This window comes from Streptopelia decaocto (assembly GCF_964273445.1).
Source record: "Streptopelia decaocto genome assembly, chromosome: 6".
In the NCBI taxonomy this organism is placed as follows: Eukaryota; Metazoa; Chordata; class Aves; order Columbiformes; family Columbidae; genus Streptopelia; species Streptopelia decaocto.
Window position 1 is genome coordinate 33,542,332 of NC_138660.1, and position 20,758 is coordinate 33,563,089.

Sequence of the window (20,758 nt, forward strand, 5' to 3'; positions counted from 1 at the left end):
CACCTAAGCCCTTGAAAACCTTGTGGAAGAACTATCTTCAGCTCTTCTCTAACTCCAAAGGTAGGTTTGGAGTTGTGGAACAGCAGTGACTGTGATTTTCAAGCAGTCTCAACACCCAGTTTCCATTTAATTCCATTGGAGTTCACTGGAGGACAAATCTAATGCACAACCAAACAGTATCGTGGACCAGCTATGTAAGCAAATGAGACAGTGCTTATGCATAGAATCATTTTGGTTGGAAGAGACCCTCAGGATCATCGAGTTCAACCATAACCTAGCTTTGGCACTAAACCATGTCCCCAAGAACCTTGTCTAAACACCTCTTAAACCCCTCCAGAGATGGTGACTCCACCACTTCCCTGGGCAGCCTGTTCCAATGCCCAACAACCCTTTCCATGAAGAATTTTTTCCTAACATCCAATCTAAACCTCCCCTGGTGCAACTTGAGGCCGTTTCCTCTTGGCCTATCTCTTGCTAGCATTTATGTGCACGTGTCTAAAGAAAGTGGAACCTAAGTAACTTCAGGGGCATATGAGCAAATAGCTGAGACAGCCAGAACACTCCTTTGCCAGAAAGCTTTAAACATACACTTATTTAAGACGCTGCCATGAACTAGCCAGTGAGGATTCCTAATGGAGGACACCACGGGAGAACAACTGATATGCTGACAAATCCTCGTTTATAAAGAAAAAGAAAACCCACCACAATGGAAACATTCAGAGCCTCAATGCTCAGAAACAGAATATAAGACTGAAGCAGAATGAAGAAATGAAACTCCAAAAGGTCCAGGAAAATAAGTTTATTTCATCCAGTAAACAATGTTTTTAAAATCCTATAAACGATTCTTCCTTTGGAAATTTGCACAACTTCAATTTGCAGTTGAAGACTCAAATAGACAGCAGAAGGGATCGTTCATCTCTTTATGATTACTGGCCAAACACGCAACCAAATTAGCTATCTGCAATGACTGTTCTTATCGATTGTCACACTTGATTCTACATTCCAACTATGAAAGCAATTAGGTGTATGAACAACTATTTCATTTCTATAAGAACTTAGAAAAAATTAAGGTTCACTAATGCACTAATACATTACACCATCTTATTGAATAAAGCTGAAAATAAAGAACAGTTAATACAATATTTGGTTCTTACACCACCTGAGAATCCAACCCAAATCAATAATGAACCTGGGGTTCTCCTCTTACAAACACTCAAATTAGAAAGAGAGGAATATGAAGATATATTCCATAACAGATAGATTCCAATAGACAAAACAGCTCCAAAAGATTAAGACGAATTAGCGTGGAAGTTCTCCCAGTTGTGTAAGGTCACACAAATGTCTTGGCCAACCATCTACATTTCATTAGACTGACACAGCTACGAGGCCCTGAAGGCCACAGGTGGACTGGGAAAGAGCCTTTGACCTCCCACGTACATGGTATCCACTGTCCCAACTAGGTCAAGCATCTGGATCCGGAGAAAACAAAAATGTAGCTTTTTGCTTAAATCTCAGTTCTTCCTCCTACATTTTGCTTCTATAGCTCCACAAATACCATAGCTGGATACAAATACCTCACGAACAACCTTTGTCTTGGGAGCTATATACAACTTGAAAAACAAATGAAGAAACAAGAATGCAGAGATGAATTTTCCTCTAAAATCCTGTAAAATGCAAACACTGAGACTCCCAAATATTTGTACAAAAAGGCAACGTGCAATGATTCAGTTCTCACACAGAACAAGTCACCAAGGGATTCAGGCACAGCAGCTCTGCATTTTCCTCAGGACACTGTAAGCACTGGCCTCTTTGAAAACTTGCATAAGGGTAAGGAAGGAGAGAATGTCAAGTAACTGTTTTATCAAGGAACACACAGTTTTCAAAACAGGACATTAATCACAAGATGTGATTAAAACACAGGGCAGCAGTTGGATTAAGTGTAAATCACCCTCCTTAAATCATTTAGCTGCATGGATTCAAGTTCGACTCCACAGCACTCAAGTTAAACTTTCCAAGGCAGTCAAGTTTTTATTCTCCCCACCTTTCTGTTTTACTGCAAGTCCTGGTTCAGCTTTCTCTTGCAGTTTAGCAGCATTGTCCTCTGAAATCCTATCTGGCATGCTCTTTGTTTCCACAGTTCCTATAACAAAACAGTTTATAATCAAATGAAACCAAAGATACAATAAAAATTTAAAATAAAAAGCCATGCTAAATACCTGTTACTATTTCTTTAAGGGCCATCCTAGTTTAAGAAGCCATCCTGAGTGTAAATTAATAACATTCAAACTTCACAAAGACTTTTTACATGACCACTGATTTAACTCCTTATCAATAGCTGGAACAACACAATACTTACCTTAAAAAAGTAAATATTTACCTATAGTTACAATATTTACCTCATAATTGCTACAATACACAATATTGTACACATACTCCTTGGAATGCATAATGCACTTCAGTTTGTTTCAAAGGCTTTAGTTTTAAATACATTTCATACTAAAGCCATTGAGAAATTTCAAGCAAGAAAAGCTGATGTCTGGAAGCTGAAGTCCATAACTTGCTGGTAATGCCATAGAAGCGCCTGGTTCACAAATGTTATTCACCTCTGATGTTACCTAAAACAGTTTTATTTTTGTAAAGAAATGAAAGAACATTTAATCTACCAATTACCTTAAATTAATTCCCCCAGTTACAACAGAACAACACTGACAAAAGCCAAGTAACACTCAGCAGAAGAAGGCTGAAATATTCAGGTATACATCTGATTTCTAAATTATCTGCCCAGGGAGAAGAGACATTCAGGGCAGAGGGACGCAATGGAGAAATTTTTCAGTACCGGTTATACATAATTCCTGAAAATATACCAGTGCACTGAACACACGTGGTCACGAAAAGTTAAATGGGTAAAATATTTCGCTTTAGTCTTATTAAATATATCTATGTATACATATATATATATATACACACATACCCCGCCTTTACTTGGAGTAATATGTTCAGTTCTCACACTCCTCAAAACGCAACAGAAGTAGAACAAATTCAGAAATAGACAAGATAATAGATACAGAAAGTGCTTAAAATAGAGGTACCCGAAGCACTACCCAGGAACTGAACGCACCATTTCCAGGTCTCCTTATCTGCAAACAGGTAACTGTAATGCAAAGGTAAAGAACGGATTCCAAGGCCCCCATCTACAGCCACAACACCTCAGGCGATGTTTCCACCACCAGAACAAACCAGCAAATAGATCTGAGTGCACAGGAAAAGTTTTACTAGACAGAGTCCTGCCTAATGCTTGGGTTGGAACATCCAAAACTTTCAAAACCAGCAATGAAACTACTGCACACAACATAAAGCTGAAGCTTTCAGGACATACAGATCAATAGCAGAGGATCTACTCCCCCCGTTGCAGTAGGAATACTGAGTTCTACTAGTTTAGGAGGAGATTAATACGCAGCAGAGAAAGGTCAAGAAGCACTTTACCTGTGCTAAGGCCAGGGTGAGTCGTTGTTTAATAAAACTGAAAGAGCATTTAAACATTCATCACCTACCTATCCATCAGTGCTACAAGCTACCCAGAAGCTCTGGAGCTCAGCAGAAAAGCCAAACCAACAGTGGAAAGCGAAGCAGTTTACTCCACCATTTTCATTTAGAAACTAATTCAATGTCTGAAAGGAAACCTGTTCAGGTCGCCATTAAGACCAAATGCACCTTTAAAATAAAATCATGTTCTATTTACCAATCAGCTTTTAAATTAGCAAAAATGGTCTCTATTCCATGATCCAAGTTTTGCTGCAAGGCATGTTGCAACTATAAAAGCAGTCTTTGCCTGAGTAGTAATAAATGTAACATTAACTATATTAGAAAAAAAAGAAACCACACATTTGCTCCAATACCGTTAGGAATTTGTTTGTACTGGAAGTAAGCAAATGTTGGTATAACTTGTTTTCATTACTAGGATAACAAAAATACCTGGTTTTGCTTAACTCCATTCACCAGTTGTTTTCTTTATTACATGTTCAGTCGTGACACTAGCCCTTGTGTGTTCTCTTGTTGTGCGTTTATTTATCTCCAGTTAATACTAGAAAACATAGGAAGCTCTGATTGTTGTCAACAATAACTACAGAAACGACTGTGCAACAGGCATCCACATCACTCCAGAAGGTTTTTACTACGCTCTGGATGACTTACTGGAGCAGCCTTACTCACCAATTGCAGCTCTGCTGAGGGCTAATGCCCAAAAGTATTTCTCACAGAGTTAAACTGAAATTTGAGTGTGCTGACCTGCTGCATCATGAAAAGATGAGTATATTAAAATATTTACCCTAAAACCAAAACACAGGATAAGTCGTTAACCATATTTCATTTATCAGAAAAACTGGATCCTGATTTTAAAGAAGGGATGTTCCTATAAAATGGGGCATGTCTGGTCACCGTAGTTCAGTGCTAGTTCAGGCTATAAAACAAATATTCAAATCTTGGGAAATAAAAAAATTATAGGATCAGCTAAGGATCACTAAGTAGTAAAATAAGACTACATTTAATGGAATCCAGATGGTATTTTTCATCTACAAAATTATTAAAACCTCACAGCACATAAGTACATGAGATGTGACATAAAATTTTCAATTTTCAAGCACCAACTTGAATTAAGCCCCTAAGTCAACAGACGTTCATGTCCAAAGTGCCAGACCTTTCTCAAAGTATTTAAGGTATCTAAACGTTCTTTTATTTTTTCCCCAAAGCCCTTTTGAAAACGTGGCTATTGGTTGATATGAAAACACTACCCAAACTCTGATACAACTTCAGGATTTTACTTCAGACACATGGAAACCTACTAAAACACAAACCAAAAAAAACCCCATAGGTGGTTGTGATGATACAGCAACACAGAATCTCTTTATATAGATTAAAAATAGTGACATTGGCAGATTGAGTGTATTAAGATCTTCGTGCTTCATTAGTCTAAACAGTACGTCTTTAGCCAGAATTAGCTGTTTAACAGGTATCAATTCACAGGTGTTATTGTATCTTCTGAACTGATGTGTTAAACTAACTTATGTATATTGGATTCTTCATTAAAAATAAAATATCATCTCCCAGGGCACAAAATCATTGACAGAAAACTTGAATCAAGGTAAATAAGCAGGTCTTGCAGTTGCACTGTCATCACATGAGCTCTGGTTAGCAGCTGGTTTTATTCCTTACCTATGTGTTTCTCCAGCCTCCTTCTATTGGCCTTCCTACACAAAGGACTAGCAGTAATAAGTTTAGATTCCTTTCTTCCTGATGTGAAAGTATTAAGTACTTGGGATATTCTGAAGAGAATCTAGTTTCCATTTAGTATGCAAATACAGTATTTTTAAAAGCTGGTGACATAAGCAATTGCAATGAAATACATTAACAGCTAAAATAAAATTATTTACTTATTTGTAAAGCCTAGAACAACTGTCCGTTATACTCAGTCAAAACTATTCCAGGACTAAAATCTTCACTTCAGTCTTGCCTAAAGGGACAAGGAGAAATGACTAATGCAGGTGCCACGCAGATGAGAAGGAATGTTTATTGATGATTATACCGTTTGCTAAATAGCTCCAGTCAACAAAGACTCAGAAGAAGTTACCATCCAAAGGTTGGTAAAATGGCCTGTAATCAATACAATTACAGTTTACATCAATCCACCTCCTACTGGGCAAGCATGGATACCACAGATCTCTTATCACAAGTGACAGTCTGGACAGATCTAGCACCGACATAAGGACAAGATGACTCCAGAACTACCTCCTTGTCTGCTGTCCAGACCAGCACAGCCAGGATTCATTCTGGAGTCCTGACACCACACACCCATCAGGGGCAACCAGGCGCAGCTCCTGCCCAGCACAAAGAGACAGGCCCTTTACAGATCCTCTTTTCCTCCTGATAATTCCTCAATAACAAATCAATATCCGGCCTTTCTTTTCCAGCACTCTCAGCAGAAATGCCAAAGGGCTTGGTTCCTTACACACGGCTGAGCTGCTGTAGAAGGTGACATGGGACAGGATTCCTTCCTGTTACAACCCAAATCACAAGCTCCTAACACCAGCCCAGGTGCAACACAGCTGACCACAGCTCTAACGACAGACATCGGAGAAAGTCAAAGATCTACAAACATGTGCCACTGTTTCAATACTCTGAGAAATCTTCTCTAATCATCAAATGCCAGAGGTTCTGCCTAACACCTTATCTTCACATGTTCTCCAGCTTACTCTTGCAGTACTGTAAATGTCCCAAGCTATGGAAATCACTCAGAAAGGTTTTGGCTAATCTTGAATTCACCCCACCACCTTTGCACCAAAGAAACCCCAGAAAGTTTACACAAATGTGGATGGCTTAATATATCGCTTAGCAAACAAATACCCCGGGAAATTTCTTTTTGCACTGGCCAGTATTCAGTTAATCTCAGGGAATGAGCCTTTTTCCTTTTGGTCATTTTTTTTTTGACAAATATGATCTCTTCATTTATAAACCCAAAACTTATACACACCAAACATTAAGACTTCAGATCCTTGAGAAACAATTGAAGAGATCAGAAAATAAATGAAGTTTGGATTCCCTAGCCAAATTAAGGAAGAGAACTCTTCCTAAGTATTAGTAAGTGAAGAAGTTACAAATTCAGGGTTCATGGCTGTACGATTTATCCCTAAAGGATACACACAAGTGTCTTTCATCTTATTAAAACAACCTTAAACAATGTATCTTAAGTCATACTAAAACAAAAATACTGCTCTATAGTAAACATTTAACAAACCTTTACCTGTGACTTTATGTAAAGGTAACATGCAATAATTTTATTAATGCAGACATACTCTAATCCTCAGTGAAAGGGATAAAAAAAAAGCCTCCCAAAATTTTGGAAGACATATCTGTCTGAACTTGCTAGATAATGAAGCAAAGAAACAGTTCTCGGGAAAAGAACAGAAAAATAAATAGTTGTAGACCATCTAAAAAAGGGCACTCCAAGAGAAAATACATATCAAGAGCAGGCCGAATTTACATCTGCAGTTGTGCATGTGGGATGAGAGCAAATTGAACCTAGTAGCACTTTCTATGTACCAAACCCATGCAGAAAAATTGCCTATTGGATTCATAAATGCAGAGTGGGAGTATAAAACAAGCACTGAAAATAATAAACACGGATATTTAAGTATTTATGCTATTCCTATTCAATAACCCTCCAGCATATTTAATAGAAATAATATCCTCCCTCTAGTTACCTTCTCCTCCGGGTCTGGCATGTTGCCTTGATCCTTTTGTTGAAGGCTGCCTTGATATTCCTGCAGGACTTTCACTCTAAAAAAAAAAAAAGCCCACAAATGTATATATTTATATATAAACTTCACCTATATGTGTTGCTTTCTATCTACGTATATTATACATAAAAAATATTCACTTACAAAACTGACCCACACATATAAGACTATGTCAAGTCTATTTTCCTCAAAGTCCGCAGGTATTTTTTCTGGATACAGGCTAGCTATTTGCTTTTAAATGAACCTATATGATTAGATTTCATTCTTGTAAAAACAACTTCCAAATGTGAACTAAAATTACTCAAGGCCGAGCAATCTTGTGAAACCTGTGGAGCATCTACGATGCCACTTCTGGTCTCGGGACACAAAGCTCAGTTACCAGTGAGCTACCAAAAGGAATAAGATGCTTATGATCACCCATATGTTTCAACTACATCAGCTACATAGTTCCTCTTCAACCTTCTGGGAAGTCTTTTAAACTTCATTCCAAACTAGAAGCAAAGACTAAAAAACTATGCCACTAGACCTGCATAGTCCTTTAGTTAAGTGGCAGCTTTCCTGGACAAAGGTCATGGAAGAACTGAGAAATGGGTCCTGCCAGAAAGTCCAGCAAACAAGAAACGAATGACCTGAACATGCGACTGTTACAGGAAGGACGATGAGAGTTCAAAAGTGGCAAAGATCAAACTGGAGGAAAATTCACGCCACTTCTAAGGACTTTGACCTTAGGCCGAAAATGATTCGGAGAGGCCAGGAAATTAAAGCAGGTGAGCATACACAAGAATGATTTTGTTTTCTCTGGATATAGCTTACAGTGCCTGAAGCCAAGAACACCTGACTGCCAACACTTTCTGCAAAGGCACCGTGTTGTGGAAGGGCAAGTCTGTGAGAGCTGCCACTGCTACAGGCAGGGTATACTACACATTTACTACTACCTGCTGCACAGCCAAGGCCCAAATGCCTCTAGAGAAGGTGCAAGGTGTAAAGGAGGGCTCCTGCCAGACCAACAATGCTCCTGGGTACGGGATCAAGGTGGGAAGGAGTCAGCCCATCCCCTTACACCAACCTTGGCCAGCAGAAGGAGCAGATGTACATACTAATAAACTAGTAGCTTCCAACAAGCCATTCGTGCTTCTAGTAACTTAGAACAGGCTGCCCAGGGAAGTGGTGGAGTCACCATCCCTGCAGGTGTCTAAAAGGCATTTAGATGAGGTTCTTAGGGACATGGTTTAGTGCTGCAGTTAGGTTGTGGTTGGACTCAACGATCCTGAGGGTCTCTTCCAACCGAAACAATTCTATGTTTCTATTCTATGATAACTTTCCTGTCCCTTTTACCTAACTCCCTGATTTTTTTAGCAACATTTGTTTCTAACGAGGAAGCAACCACCTCTGCACACAATAGATGAATAGGTGATTATAAATACCATTTTATGTTTCTGTGCTTTCTATCCCTATAACACATCTCTGCATCTTAGCGAAAATCCTGAAATATGTTTAGCACCTCACAGGATTTCCTCCTTATCTACTTTTTCTAGTTTGCATGAATTAATAGTCCATGCAGTTTACACCCAAGATTTATTGGCAGCCCTACTGACTATATTGATAACATAAATGAGAATTACAAATTCTTCCATTTCTATGCAAATGTTAACATTATATGTTCCATCAGCCTGCAAGAGAAAATTGTCAAATTACACCATGTAAAACATTCATTTTCCATAACATCTTGCATACTGGGCAATGGACCATATATGTCATAATGGAAAATAGCACTACAAGATGTTTAAAAACATAGGATGCTGGCATGTATTTTTACTCCAACTACTTTAGGTGCACATGCAAGAGAAACATCCCACCTCTACAAGCTTACAGTAACGTACCCACTGGTGCTGGAGACACAGCTACAGGAAGGACAGGAATTAAGTTGGCATGTCAGGAACATGGTGATAAGTTTGCTTTGAAGGCAAATGTTGCTTTTCTATATGCTATAATGCACCATGAGCTCAACCAAAGTTCTTGACAAACGAAGGGGAAATGCTCCTTAACAACAGATAATCACGGTATGCAACTGAAAAATTTAACTGTTTGGAGATGCTTAATCAGAAGTCTACACTAGAGTCGGCTTCAACAGTTAGTTTAGGTCCTTTGGAAACTACATCTCCTTCACCTCCATGAATGTCATATAACAGTTGTGCTCAGAATTTCAAGGTATTTGATCAGCCAAAAGCAAGCCCCACATCCTATGTTCTGTAAAAATCTAGCTGAATGGCCTGTACACAGTCCTGCTTTGACATGAACTAGTTTTCACTTTCACTGTCTTCACTGGTTTATTACAATTATTATTTGACCCACAACCAGAGCTACTAATGTTTTTGCTTCACTCTTTAGAGAAGGCTGCCATATTATAAAGAAAAATAGACAGAAGTCCAAAATGCATAGCTAATATTCAAGTAGTTAATTTTAATCTCGGTTCATCTTAATTACTACCATCTTTCACAACCATGACACTATGCAAGGAGCAAAAGTAAAGCTTACATACCATCAGAGTCTGGCTCTACAGGCCCACAGGCCACATCTGGTTCACTCAGACTTCAGCAGCTCCTGGGGTGATGTAATTATTAGCACAGGTGGGGAAGGAGTTGAGAATAGGTGCTGAGGCTTCTGGAGGAGTGGATTCAGTCATTTATTTATGTCAGGTAGTGACTACAAACACCGCTTAACATTTTTGTAGAGCCACATGTGCACACTGGCAACAGGTGCAAAGTAAAAGCTAAAATTTAATCACTATGGTAGCACACAAAAACATAAATCCCACAATATTTATGATTTGAGTCTTTCCAAAGGGAGATAAAATAGGTCGTTTTTCTTCTTAAACATTCATAGGCTCCAAGACTTTGAAAAGCAGTCACTGGAGCCATTAAAACAAAATCTTACACTTCATCTCACACCATCCTGGAAAAAACATATTAAAGTGGAATCCTAGATGTATGAACATTTCCCAGTTTTGAGTAATTATGTTTCTACTTGGAGAGGATACAGCAGCCTGCTGTGAACCATCCAAACTGCTACTTTGTCCTTATTATTAAACTTTAAATAGGTTGACTTTTAATGTAAGATAGAAGAAAACAACAATTTCTTATGTTTCAGGAGGTCAAGAAGAGAAATATGCTCTGAAAAGACAACCTGCCAAACTGCCAGTTCCTTCTCCTTTCCATGCAACAACCAAACTGTCTATTTATTAGATGCCATGAACAGTTGCTATCGGTGACTTTTATACTGCACTCATAACGAATTCTGTACATGCTCAACACACACCTCCCCTAGCCACGGCAGCTCCATGCATCGGCAGTCAAAAAGCAGAAAAAACACTCCTATCCAAGCAAGAGAGGGGACAACTCATTACATAAATAAGTCACTGGTATTTTCCCCCTCTAATTCATCAGATGCATCAACAGTTCACTAAAAATAAAAAAAATAACTAAGTCTGTGAACAGGAATATAACTCAATCATCTATGGCTGGACTCAATGATCCTGAGGGTCTCTTCCAACTGAAATGATTCTGTGATTCTATCTCTCCACAATGTTTTGGATGGCTTTTAATTACATCCACAGTGCCCAGAGCTATATTTCCATGTGTAATGTAAATACTATGTATATAAATATTAGATGTTTTACATAAATAAAACCATATACACAAATACACTTTTAAATATTGTACAACAGCCTATTCCTCAGCAAATAAACACAGCTCATTGCTAATGCTTTTACTGCAAGCTACATATCCCTCAAAAACTGTCTTTGCTCTTTCCCTCAAACTTTGTTCCCAGTATTTATTCCTAAAATGGCTATCATTATTAACAGGTATAATTTATTAGTGTGCAACAGCAACAAGGCAAGATGTCTATTTGCTAAGGTCGCTTTGCTGTAGTGATAAAACTTATTAGGAAAATATTGATCAATTACCTTCTCCTCAACTGAAGGCTCACAAAGTGTTTTTATTGGTGTTAGCTTCTGCTAATTAAAACCTTTCAAATGCAAAAAGAACTGTTAGAAAAATCCCACTTTTTAAAGTCTAAGTTTTAATGATAGGTTTCTGTTACATGAGCCAGTGATGAATAACTGACACCAAAAAAAGAGGGTCGTTCACAGCACTGGAACAAAAACATCAGAGGCACATCCAGTAGATTTCCACATAACAATTCTCTCCTGCTGCTTCTGGGGCAGTTATGTCTTTTTTTCATTCAGTAGTTGTTTCATTATACAGTTGAGATGAGTTGCAACAGAAATAGAAGTTTATTAGATATGACTTAGATGCTGATTCAAGTGACCAGTTCCAGAGCAATACAGTTTGTAGGCAAAAATAAAAGTCATTAGAGAAGTGGCCAAAAGTGACAGGATATTAGAAAAAGCTTCAGCCAAGAGTTTCGGCAGCCATCTGTAAAATAGAAGAGACTTTTCCAATGTGTTTGGCCTGAGGGGTAAATGACATACCTGTTCTGCAGCCACTTTCATATAAACAGCACCATACACTCAGAAGCTCTATGACCTCGATCACCTTTTGTCAAAAGACAAAGTTATCTTTATTACTTAGGAGGTCAGTCAGTCATGTTACGATGCTTCCATTTTAAACTAGACTTTTGCTTGAGATGGACTGAGACCTAACAGAATACAACTCGCTCTGATCACAAACAGTAGCCTTGAAGCAGCAAGGAGCCTTCTTCTGATGGCCATGTGTAAGCCAAATGTCTCTTCTTAATTCCGACGAATATTTGCTTTCTTTTAGTTCCAGAAAATTATAGATACTCACGTGATGATTATTACATGCTGGGTAACATAGAGAGTTTCTTCGGTACCAAGAAAATACATTTAGGAAAAAAAAAAAAGGTCAACCTGTCAAAATTTAAGTAGCATTTTAAAGCTAGCCTCTGATAATTAGCAGCAAGAAAAATTAAGGCTTGCATGAATATGGATAGAATCTTATTTAGACTCCTAATCTCACAGGAGCAAAGCCAGGAACTAAGCTTTAAGTGACAGCTTTGCTGCACATGTAGGATATGGGAAAAAAAAAGCGCTAAATTAATTTTTTCTCTAAAGTAAATGCAGCATAGCAGCCATTCAGCCTGAAATTCCACAGACATCTCAAAGAAATAAAAGTTGCCATTTCCCCACTGCTTTTTCCCCCCACACTGTTTCTATGTCCTTATGCTGCCAAGCAGTGTGTCTGAAGAAAGAGCCTAATTCAAATATGAAAGAAGGAAGATAAAAACCAAGTGGAAGACAAATAGCTCATAACACCATGAAGCCACATAAGACTAGGCTTGGAAAGAAAGAGAAGCTGTGGCTACGAGAGCGAGGATAAAAATCCAGAGTGGGACGAGGAGCCAGGGTAAGGCAGCAAGTGAGCGTGACAGGAACAAACCAGTAAACAAGGGGAGGTTAATCCTCAGGGCAGAAAAGAGTGGGTGACGTGTTCGGTACTGGCATATCAGCCATTGCTTGAGAGGGGCTCCTGCAATTGTTTCGCTTGTATTATATTTTCAAAAAGCTAAAGACAGATGAGGAAGATTTATTAATTATGCAGCAGAGACTACAAACTACGACTCAATACTCTCCAGGTGCATAAAGACACAAACTGTTTCCCTTCTTTTTAGTACACTTGTTTCTCTGCCATGTGACTTAAATGGAGTTACAGGAGTTTAAATCAGGGTAAATCCCTGGAAATAAAGGCATTACCCTGCTGCAAAACTACTGTGAGGATAGGATGATCAACCCCAATCCATCAGAATTCATTTCATGCTGGAATTTCCTCTAAATCACTTTGTGCAGCTATCTTAGCTCTCCAGCTCTAAAAATTCATTGGGAACATTTACATTTCATTCCTTTCTGGCACAGTTTTAAGAAGACGTCCATTTGTCATGCACCGGTCTAAAGTGTGTGTTTTCATCACCTAAAAACTAAGCAGCGTCTACTGTTATGCAAGCAAGCAAAGGAAAAGCATGTCACCTAGATTTAAGGTAATAAACCCATATGCCTTGGAATCACTCCCAAAAGCACTTAAGACGGGAAATGAAACTTTACTGCCCCAATGTATTATTGTGGTGCCCAAGAGCACGACGATAGTTTGGGATGAGGCTCAGAATTTCCATTAGAGACCAAATTTGCAGGAAGTTTAACTTGGCCATGAACGTTTGCTTCAGGCTAAAAACTGTTTTATAAGCTCTCCCTCCAAGTGCCAATAATTTAAAAAGTTTGGTTGGATTTCAGTCAAAGGATAGCTATAAATTTGTCATCTCATGTAGAAGACACAATGATGTCAGTGGCCCATAGGCTCTCAGCAGAGACTCCTGCTAGACTTGGGATCCTGCTTATTTTTTCCTACCCTGAGCTGCTTTAGGTTAATTTATTGAAGCCTCGCTCTTTAAACATTTAGCCATATGGCTTCATAATTCCCCAAATTGCCTCAGGTCATCAAGAAGCAGCAGATGCAGACACAATGGTATCACAAGCAACAGCTACTGTTCAGAGGAAATCAGTGAGTTGCTATTCTACCCTTCCATCATCCAGCTGCAAAATGTAGGCCCAGACACAACACTGGACTCGTTTTCTTGCCAAAACAGTAACTTCTCTTAAAGTACAAATAAAAAATAATCCTAACAGCTTTCCAGGAAAGATTCAGAGGAATATAAAGAAAACTTGAACAAATAACTGGTTTTTTTTTCCTGAAGTACCCAACATATCAATACACAGAACTAAAATCCGGAAAATGAAGTAAACCAAGTAGATGGTTTTTTGCCCAAGCTCAGCTAAATTTATAAATAAATAAAACCAGGCAAGCATCTATTTTACAGCCCTAAAACTTGTCAACTACCTACCTTTCAATCCTACGTTCCTTCCGTGCAGCCTCCCAAATCATTCTAAAATGCAACACTTTCAATATTCACCCTCCCAGATCTTCTGTACTACTAACCTCATTATCTGGCTGGCACTTGCTGTCTTTAGTGGGCTTCTGCATTCTTCTACGCGAGGATTCCTCAGCATCTGCTGACTGACAAGAAATTAACTGCTTTAGATTCAGTGTGCTGAGAAGGGAGCTGCTTACCTGAATAACGTGAAAGTGGAAATTAGCATGGAGTAGAACTGAGCACTTCACAACAGTGTTCTTATCCACCTACCTGCCCTCTTCACCTCGACTCACCTGCACAGGTGACTGACCAAGCAAAATCAACAGTTTAACATTGTTCTTTCTGAGTAATACCAGAAAGTAAGAATCCTTAAGGCCAGCAGACAGGTACTGACAGAAGTGCTTTCTCATATCTAACAAAATTAAACTACTACCCCCTCACAGAAGCACCTTTGGTGTCCATTAGTTCCAAATTTCCACCATTAACAAGCACAGAAGAAAAAAGGAGAACAGGAAATACTCAATGGAGGAAGAGAGAAGATAAAAAGAACAATATGAAAAGCAATGAAGTGATGGCTCCTGAGGCAGTTTAGGACTTCACACTGAGATCTGAAGTATGGAGAAATGGTGAATGTGTTCCTTCTCAAAGATGCAACGTGATGTGCAGAGTCCACTGCAAATAGAGCACCTTTGCAAGAACCTAGATGGGCTTCCCAACAGGAAAAAGAAAATAATAAATAAAAATCAAGCTGAAAGCAAGCAGCTTAATCTACAAAGCCAGAAAGAAAACAAATACAGACATACAATTCCATCATGTGTGTCCTGCTACAGAAGTAAGCTCAAGAGAGATGTTAATGACTAATTATTGCCCCAAGGAACTCTCTTCAGCCCCGGCTTATCTAAAATCTGGCTACAGCTGCAACAACACCATGCATTACTGGGAAGACACATGAGGATGTAAGTACACAGTTCCAACAGTCGCTGCCACCCCTCTCTGCCAAAAGTAATGTGTTGTGATCAGAAGGATTCAGACACGAGGTGTGCAGAAAAGAAACTTCTGATCAGGTCTTTAGGAAACACAGTCAGATGAGTCTGATGGCTCAAGTCATTACTGTTCTCTGAAATAAGATTTCAATTACCTTTTTCTCTGCTTTATCCTTTCCATGTTCTCTTAAATGCTCCCCATCTTTTTCTCTTTCCCTTTGTCTCTCCCTTTGCCGATCTTTTCCTCTCTCTCTGTCTTTCTCTCGTTCTCTGTCCCTAGCCTTTTCTTTGTCTCTTCCTTTCAGTGAGTCCTTTTCTCTTCCTGCTTCATCTTTTTTCTCCCTTTCCTGTCCTTTATCACGCTTGAGATCATCTCGTTCTATGTCTCCTTTTCCCTTGTTGTTTTCTGTTTCTCTTCCTTGCTTGGTTGTTCTGCTTTTGCTTCTTTCCCTTTCTTGTTTTCCACCTTCCTTAAAGGTGTCTTTTTCAGGGTCTTTGTGCCTGTCTTCATTATCCTTCTGTTTATCACTTTCCTTTTCTCTTTCTTCACTCTCTTTCAAATCTCCTTTGGGTTTTCTGTCTCTGCTTGAACTTCTCTCTTTAATTTCAATGTCTCCTCTACCCTAAACAGAAAATAAAAGCTAAAAATTAATTCCAGTACATGGCAAATCTTATCACGTAGTTACTTTCCACAGTAAAAAATGCAAGCCAAAAAAAACAAACAAACGACAAAAAAATAAACCATAAAAAGCAGTAGCCCTTGTACCCCGCAAAAGTTGCAGATGCCAACCTCTTTATCCTTATGGCGCTTTTGTTCTTCTGGTTTGGATCCTCTGCTTTCTTTATCTCGAGATTTAGAGGATGGAGGTTTCCCTTTAGCATCAGCTCTTTCCCCAGCTAAGATCTTTTTTACAGCAGCATCACTGGACAACTGCAAGGAATAGAAAAACTTTATAGAAATGAGTAAATTATTTTACTAAATACCTCCTTCCTGTCTCTGTAATCAATACCTCCTTGTAATTCTTGTAACAATTTGACTGTATGTGCCAGAACTATATAAATATATGGTGGTTTTATGTATTATAGCACAATAATAAATCTCTTTGCAACAAACCAAATGGTTTTCAAAATGGTAATGTAAATGAGAGTCAAAACCTTATACCATAACTGCTAAATTGGTTAAACACTCTGAAAACCACACTATGTTGTAATTGCATCCACTTTTAGGTCACTCCAATTTCACCTAATATTTGCTCAATCAGCAACAGTCACTAAAGAAAAGTACATTAAGAATGACTTCCAATAAGCTGCAGTTAGTGCTCAGTTTCTGCACCTAGTTTATTTGCTAAGATGATGAGCAATTATTAATTAGATAATTTAAACAGAAAGTTAACATGTTTTCATGTCCAAGTGGCAAAGACTTTGACTATATTAACCAAAAAAAAAAAAAGAAAAAAAAAAATCACCTTGCCAAGGAATTCTTCCTGAAACAGGAACAGCTTTTAGATCACTAAAACTGATATTGCCCTGGGGGTTGACTCCTGATTCTCTCCTGGTTTGTAAATACAAAAACTATGTAAATACAAAACTATGAATTTGGAGACTATCTTCTGCACACCAGCAACACTTGCCTGAACTAAGTAACTAAGCGGTGTTCTCAGCTCAGCACTAAAAGTATCAAGCTAGAGACTGAAGGAAATTTCATTCCCAATGCACATCAAGCTTGTGTTTCACAACAAAAGCCAAGGTGATAATTATCTTGGCTCAAATGGGTAGACTGTATCCTCTAGATATTAAATCTCATCACAACATTCTACAACGCTGTTCCATCAAGCACATTTTCAAACTCGTCCAATCTCTGTGCATATGTTTATCAACTTTCTGATCTCAAGCAATTAATAATTAAAATGCTCACAGCACTCAGCTAATTAAAACAAAATAACATAAAATTCTATTAGTAGATTATCAGACAAAAATAATCCAAACTAAACTTGCAGACAGTCTGTAAGCACTGTAGTATTTCACAGTTAATTATACACTATTTCTTCACACTTACTAATTCAAGGGGTTTAGATAATACATTTGTATTTCAAAAATCTCTGTAACACCTACATGCAAATGCTCTTCATTACTCTTAATGCAACAATTATTTTAAGAATGCAACAATTATTTTAAGAACTGACCCTGCAGTTATTTTTAACAGGTTTTCACATTTCTTTTTTGCTGCATTTCCACATTCAATAAAATAAAAATAAAAATTAAAAAAAAAAAAAAAAAGGCAGCATATAGGAAAAATTACTTTCATTAGAGAATTAAGAAATTTGACTGAAATTCTAAAGTAAATAAAGTCAAAGGTGGCAGCATCTGGTCATATAATTAATTTGTCTGCATCCCAAAATTTTACAAGTTCTGAGGCTTCATATTGTTCTTCAAACCTAATAAATGTTAATAAGGTGAAAAATAAAAAACAGTATACATTAAAAGCACTAAAATATCCAGAACATATCTGAAGGGAGACCTGGCTCAAACTCTGCTAAGGGTCATATACCATCTATCTGTTTTTATTATGGTGGTGACCCAATGTGTATCTTGTGTAACTAAAAACAGCAGATGAGTGTCAATGAAGTTTATTACAAATAAGCCCTGATAATAAATCACTATGTGTACAAAATACATATAGTAATGTCCTACTTTATTTAAGCAACACTTCCCAATTGCTTGAAGAAATTCATTGGTTTTTTCAGGTTCGTGTCCGGCCACAACACGCTCTGGTTTCACTGACAGTGGCTCTCCTGTTACCATTACAACAGCATCAATTGCCTTCCGAAGGAAGCTGATTTTGGCATCTTTATCCTGGTGAAAGAGCAATTCAGAAAGAATACTGAGACTTCAAAATAACTCCACACACCACTTAAAGACTGGAAAAAAAATCTGATGAGAGGAATAGTTGCAGAAAGCATCTGTACAAGAGCAGCACATGGTTTGTAAGGTCAGGAAAGAGGGCTGGCCCAGATTTCTAATTAGCTATTTATTTTTGATTAAGCAATGAAATTTTTGATAATGGATGAACATTGAACTGCAATAACCAAAATGAAAGTATAACTTTGTCTTTTTAATATGTTTATCACTTAGCTCCATTGCATTTTAAGACTGCTGTAAGACCCTTGGCACTCTATTTTCAAGCATTACATGGTAAAGGAGATAAAGCTTTGTTTAAGAAATGATTGCAAGTATTAACAAAAGAATCTCTAAAGAATTGTAACAGGACTGTTACAGCAGATATTACTCAGGACAGTTCCTGCCCTGAACATTTTTCAGCACAAAAGTCACAAAGTTATGGGAGAGTCTAAATTGAGGGCTTTACATATTTGCACACATAGTTTACAAACCAGACTTAAAGTGACTAAAGAAAACAGATGAAACATGGTGGGAAAGGGATACAGGCACATATTTTTATCTCTGCAATTACCAGATGTGTTTTAGTTTTATAATTATACTTTACAAACAACTTTCCTCAAGTGCCCTTCAGTAGAGATTATGCCTGTTGGTGATTATGCAAAATCATAAGAAAAAAATAAAGACAAAATAAACCAACCCCCACCCAGTAAAATTTTATTGTAGAGTTCCTGGCCCAGAGAATGAAATCATGGTGTGAAGCCTCTGCAGCTGCAGAATATTCAGGGGGTAAAAAAGGGGGTTTCATTAATAAAACATAATAAAATTCAAGGAATATTACCACGCCCAGCACAGAAGTCTACTCACTCATCCTTTACAGTCATGAGTGGGGATAAAGTATTCTACTCACCTGTTAAAAAGTAAACCCATGTGAAAAGAACTCTGCATACATGTTCTAATAGGCACTGGTTCAAAAGAATATAAACTACAGCACTCAAACTGATAACTGAAAAGTGGACCACTGCCATTTCAGTTAATTCAGAAAAGGAGCAGTTGTTACTATCCTGTAAAACACCTGATTTTGCACTGTCAGAGTATCTCAGGTGCACAGATACGGAACGACACAGATCTAATTCGACAGATGTACAGAGGAAAGCAACAGAAGCCAGTGTTTCCTCAGCTGAGCAAGGCCAACACTCTTTACAGGACATTTGGGAGCATCATCTACCCCTGTGGCACCAGAGCTGCATAGAGCTGTTCATGTGTCATCTCAAGTCCCAGAGCCACCCTCTATAAACAAGAACCAGGTTCTGCTGCAAACACGTAAATGATAGTGCAACACATGGGAAGACAGTCTCTGGAGTCTACGTTCTTCCCATCTTTGACTCTTCCAAAAGGATTAAAACAAAGAACTGCCACAGAACTGGGATTTTCAGATTGTCTCCGTTAACATAAGGAGCACTTCACCCTCACCAGTGCTCCCTGCATTCAAAAATAAAAAAGGAAAGAAGGAAATACTGCAACCTTCTATTAAAGTAATTATCCATCCTTCCAAGAACATATGCAATCTATTAATTTAGGGAAGGAGACAGGACACTATTCTAAACCAAACAAGTTTTCAAATAAAGATCCAAAATTTTCTCCTGCATCCTCATCATTTTCAGCAGTTACATTATCAATGTGTTCTGTCCATATAAGAAATCCTCAAGAACCCAATGAGAAATCCAGTGCTCCTACCGGCATCAGTAAACAAAGTTCTATCAAAACAGAAACAACCATCTGAAACAGTGTCCAGAGCTTAAGAAAATATTTTTTTACTGGGTAGCTTTCAAACAAAGATATCTCCGCTATTCCAAGCAGCAAGACTTTTCATATAAAGACTTATTTGTGTATATATATATATAAAGCTGATGCGGAAGATTAAAAGTGCAAGCCTGATACCAAATCTTTCCATTTATAAGAGAAAACTTTTTACTAAAGCAAACAAGAAGAACCTTTCTGATAAACACGCAGGCAGGAATATCTCCCCACGTAGGCGTCCTCGCAGTTTCCATTTCCCTTACATCTCTCTTTCATTGATTGCTTTGACTGTACATCCCTGAAACAAAGCAGAACTCAGTGAGGTCTATGTGCATGCTCTGCAGGGCACATCTGGCTCGTGGGATGCTTCCAGCCTGCCTCCCATCCACATGGGAGGAGGCGACCAGCTATCCATGAAATATGTGTTATCCCAACAGTGGAGACATAAAAGGTAGCAAAGAAGAAACAGTGGGTACTTTAGGACCCCATTGCTATATCCAGGTGGAGGAGGTGAGTTGAAACTAGAAACGAAGACAGTTGCTGCACGTATGTGTGCATGACAGAGCGCAGCACGAAAGGGGATATGTCCAGACCAGGAGCCAGCCCCAGCTGCCACAGAGAATGGATCACGCGAACTGCAACAGCACAGCACAGCCAGCTTGCAAACTCTGTCCAGTTTTTCCCAGCCCATAGCAGACGCTGGACTGCAGCACTGGGACTATTTCATGGTGGGTACAGACCTTTTCTTTTTTTCAGAAAGCCTCCTGCCCTTTCCAACTCTGTGCATCTACCGTCAGATCATCACACCAGATGAGTATTATTTCCTGGAGTTACACAAAGCAGTTCACCCTTGCATAGAAATATATACAACTGCTCTCAGACTCTAGC

The 20,758-nt window shown here is 38.4% G+C and overlaps 1 protein-coding gene across 2 annotated transcripts in view; it reads right to left on the reverse strand.

Moving 5' to 3' along the window:
- The window catches only part of TRAF3IP1 (TRAF3 interacting protein 1), a 41,620-nt gene that overhangs the window by 18,514 nt on the left and 2,348 nt on the right, over window positions 1–20,758 (reverse strand). Inside the window, exons 3-8 of one of the 2 annotated variants that reach the window (XM_082055408.1) lie at window positions 17,867–18,028; window positions 15,966–16,106; window positions 15,331–15,798; window positions 14,258–14,335; window positions 7,254–7,329; window positions 2,042–2,140 (exon numbers count right to left, since the gene is read on the reverse strand). In XM_082055408.1, the coding sequence (XP_081911534.1) occupies window positions 2,042–2,140; window positions 7,254–7,329; window positions 14,258–14,335; window positions 15,331–15,798; window positions 15,966–16,106; window positions 17,867–18,028 (1,024 nt within the window). The remainder of the gene's footprint in view (window positions 1–2,041; window positions 2,141–7,253; window positions 7,330–14,257; window positions 14,336–15,330; window positions 15,799–15,965; window positions 16,107–17,866; window positions 18,029–20,758) is intronic. The other variant, XM_082055409.1, reaches the window with a different exon arrangement.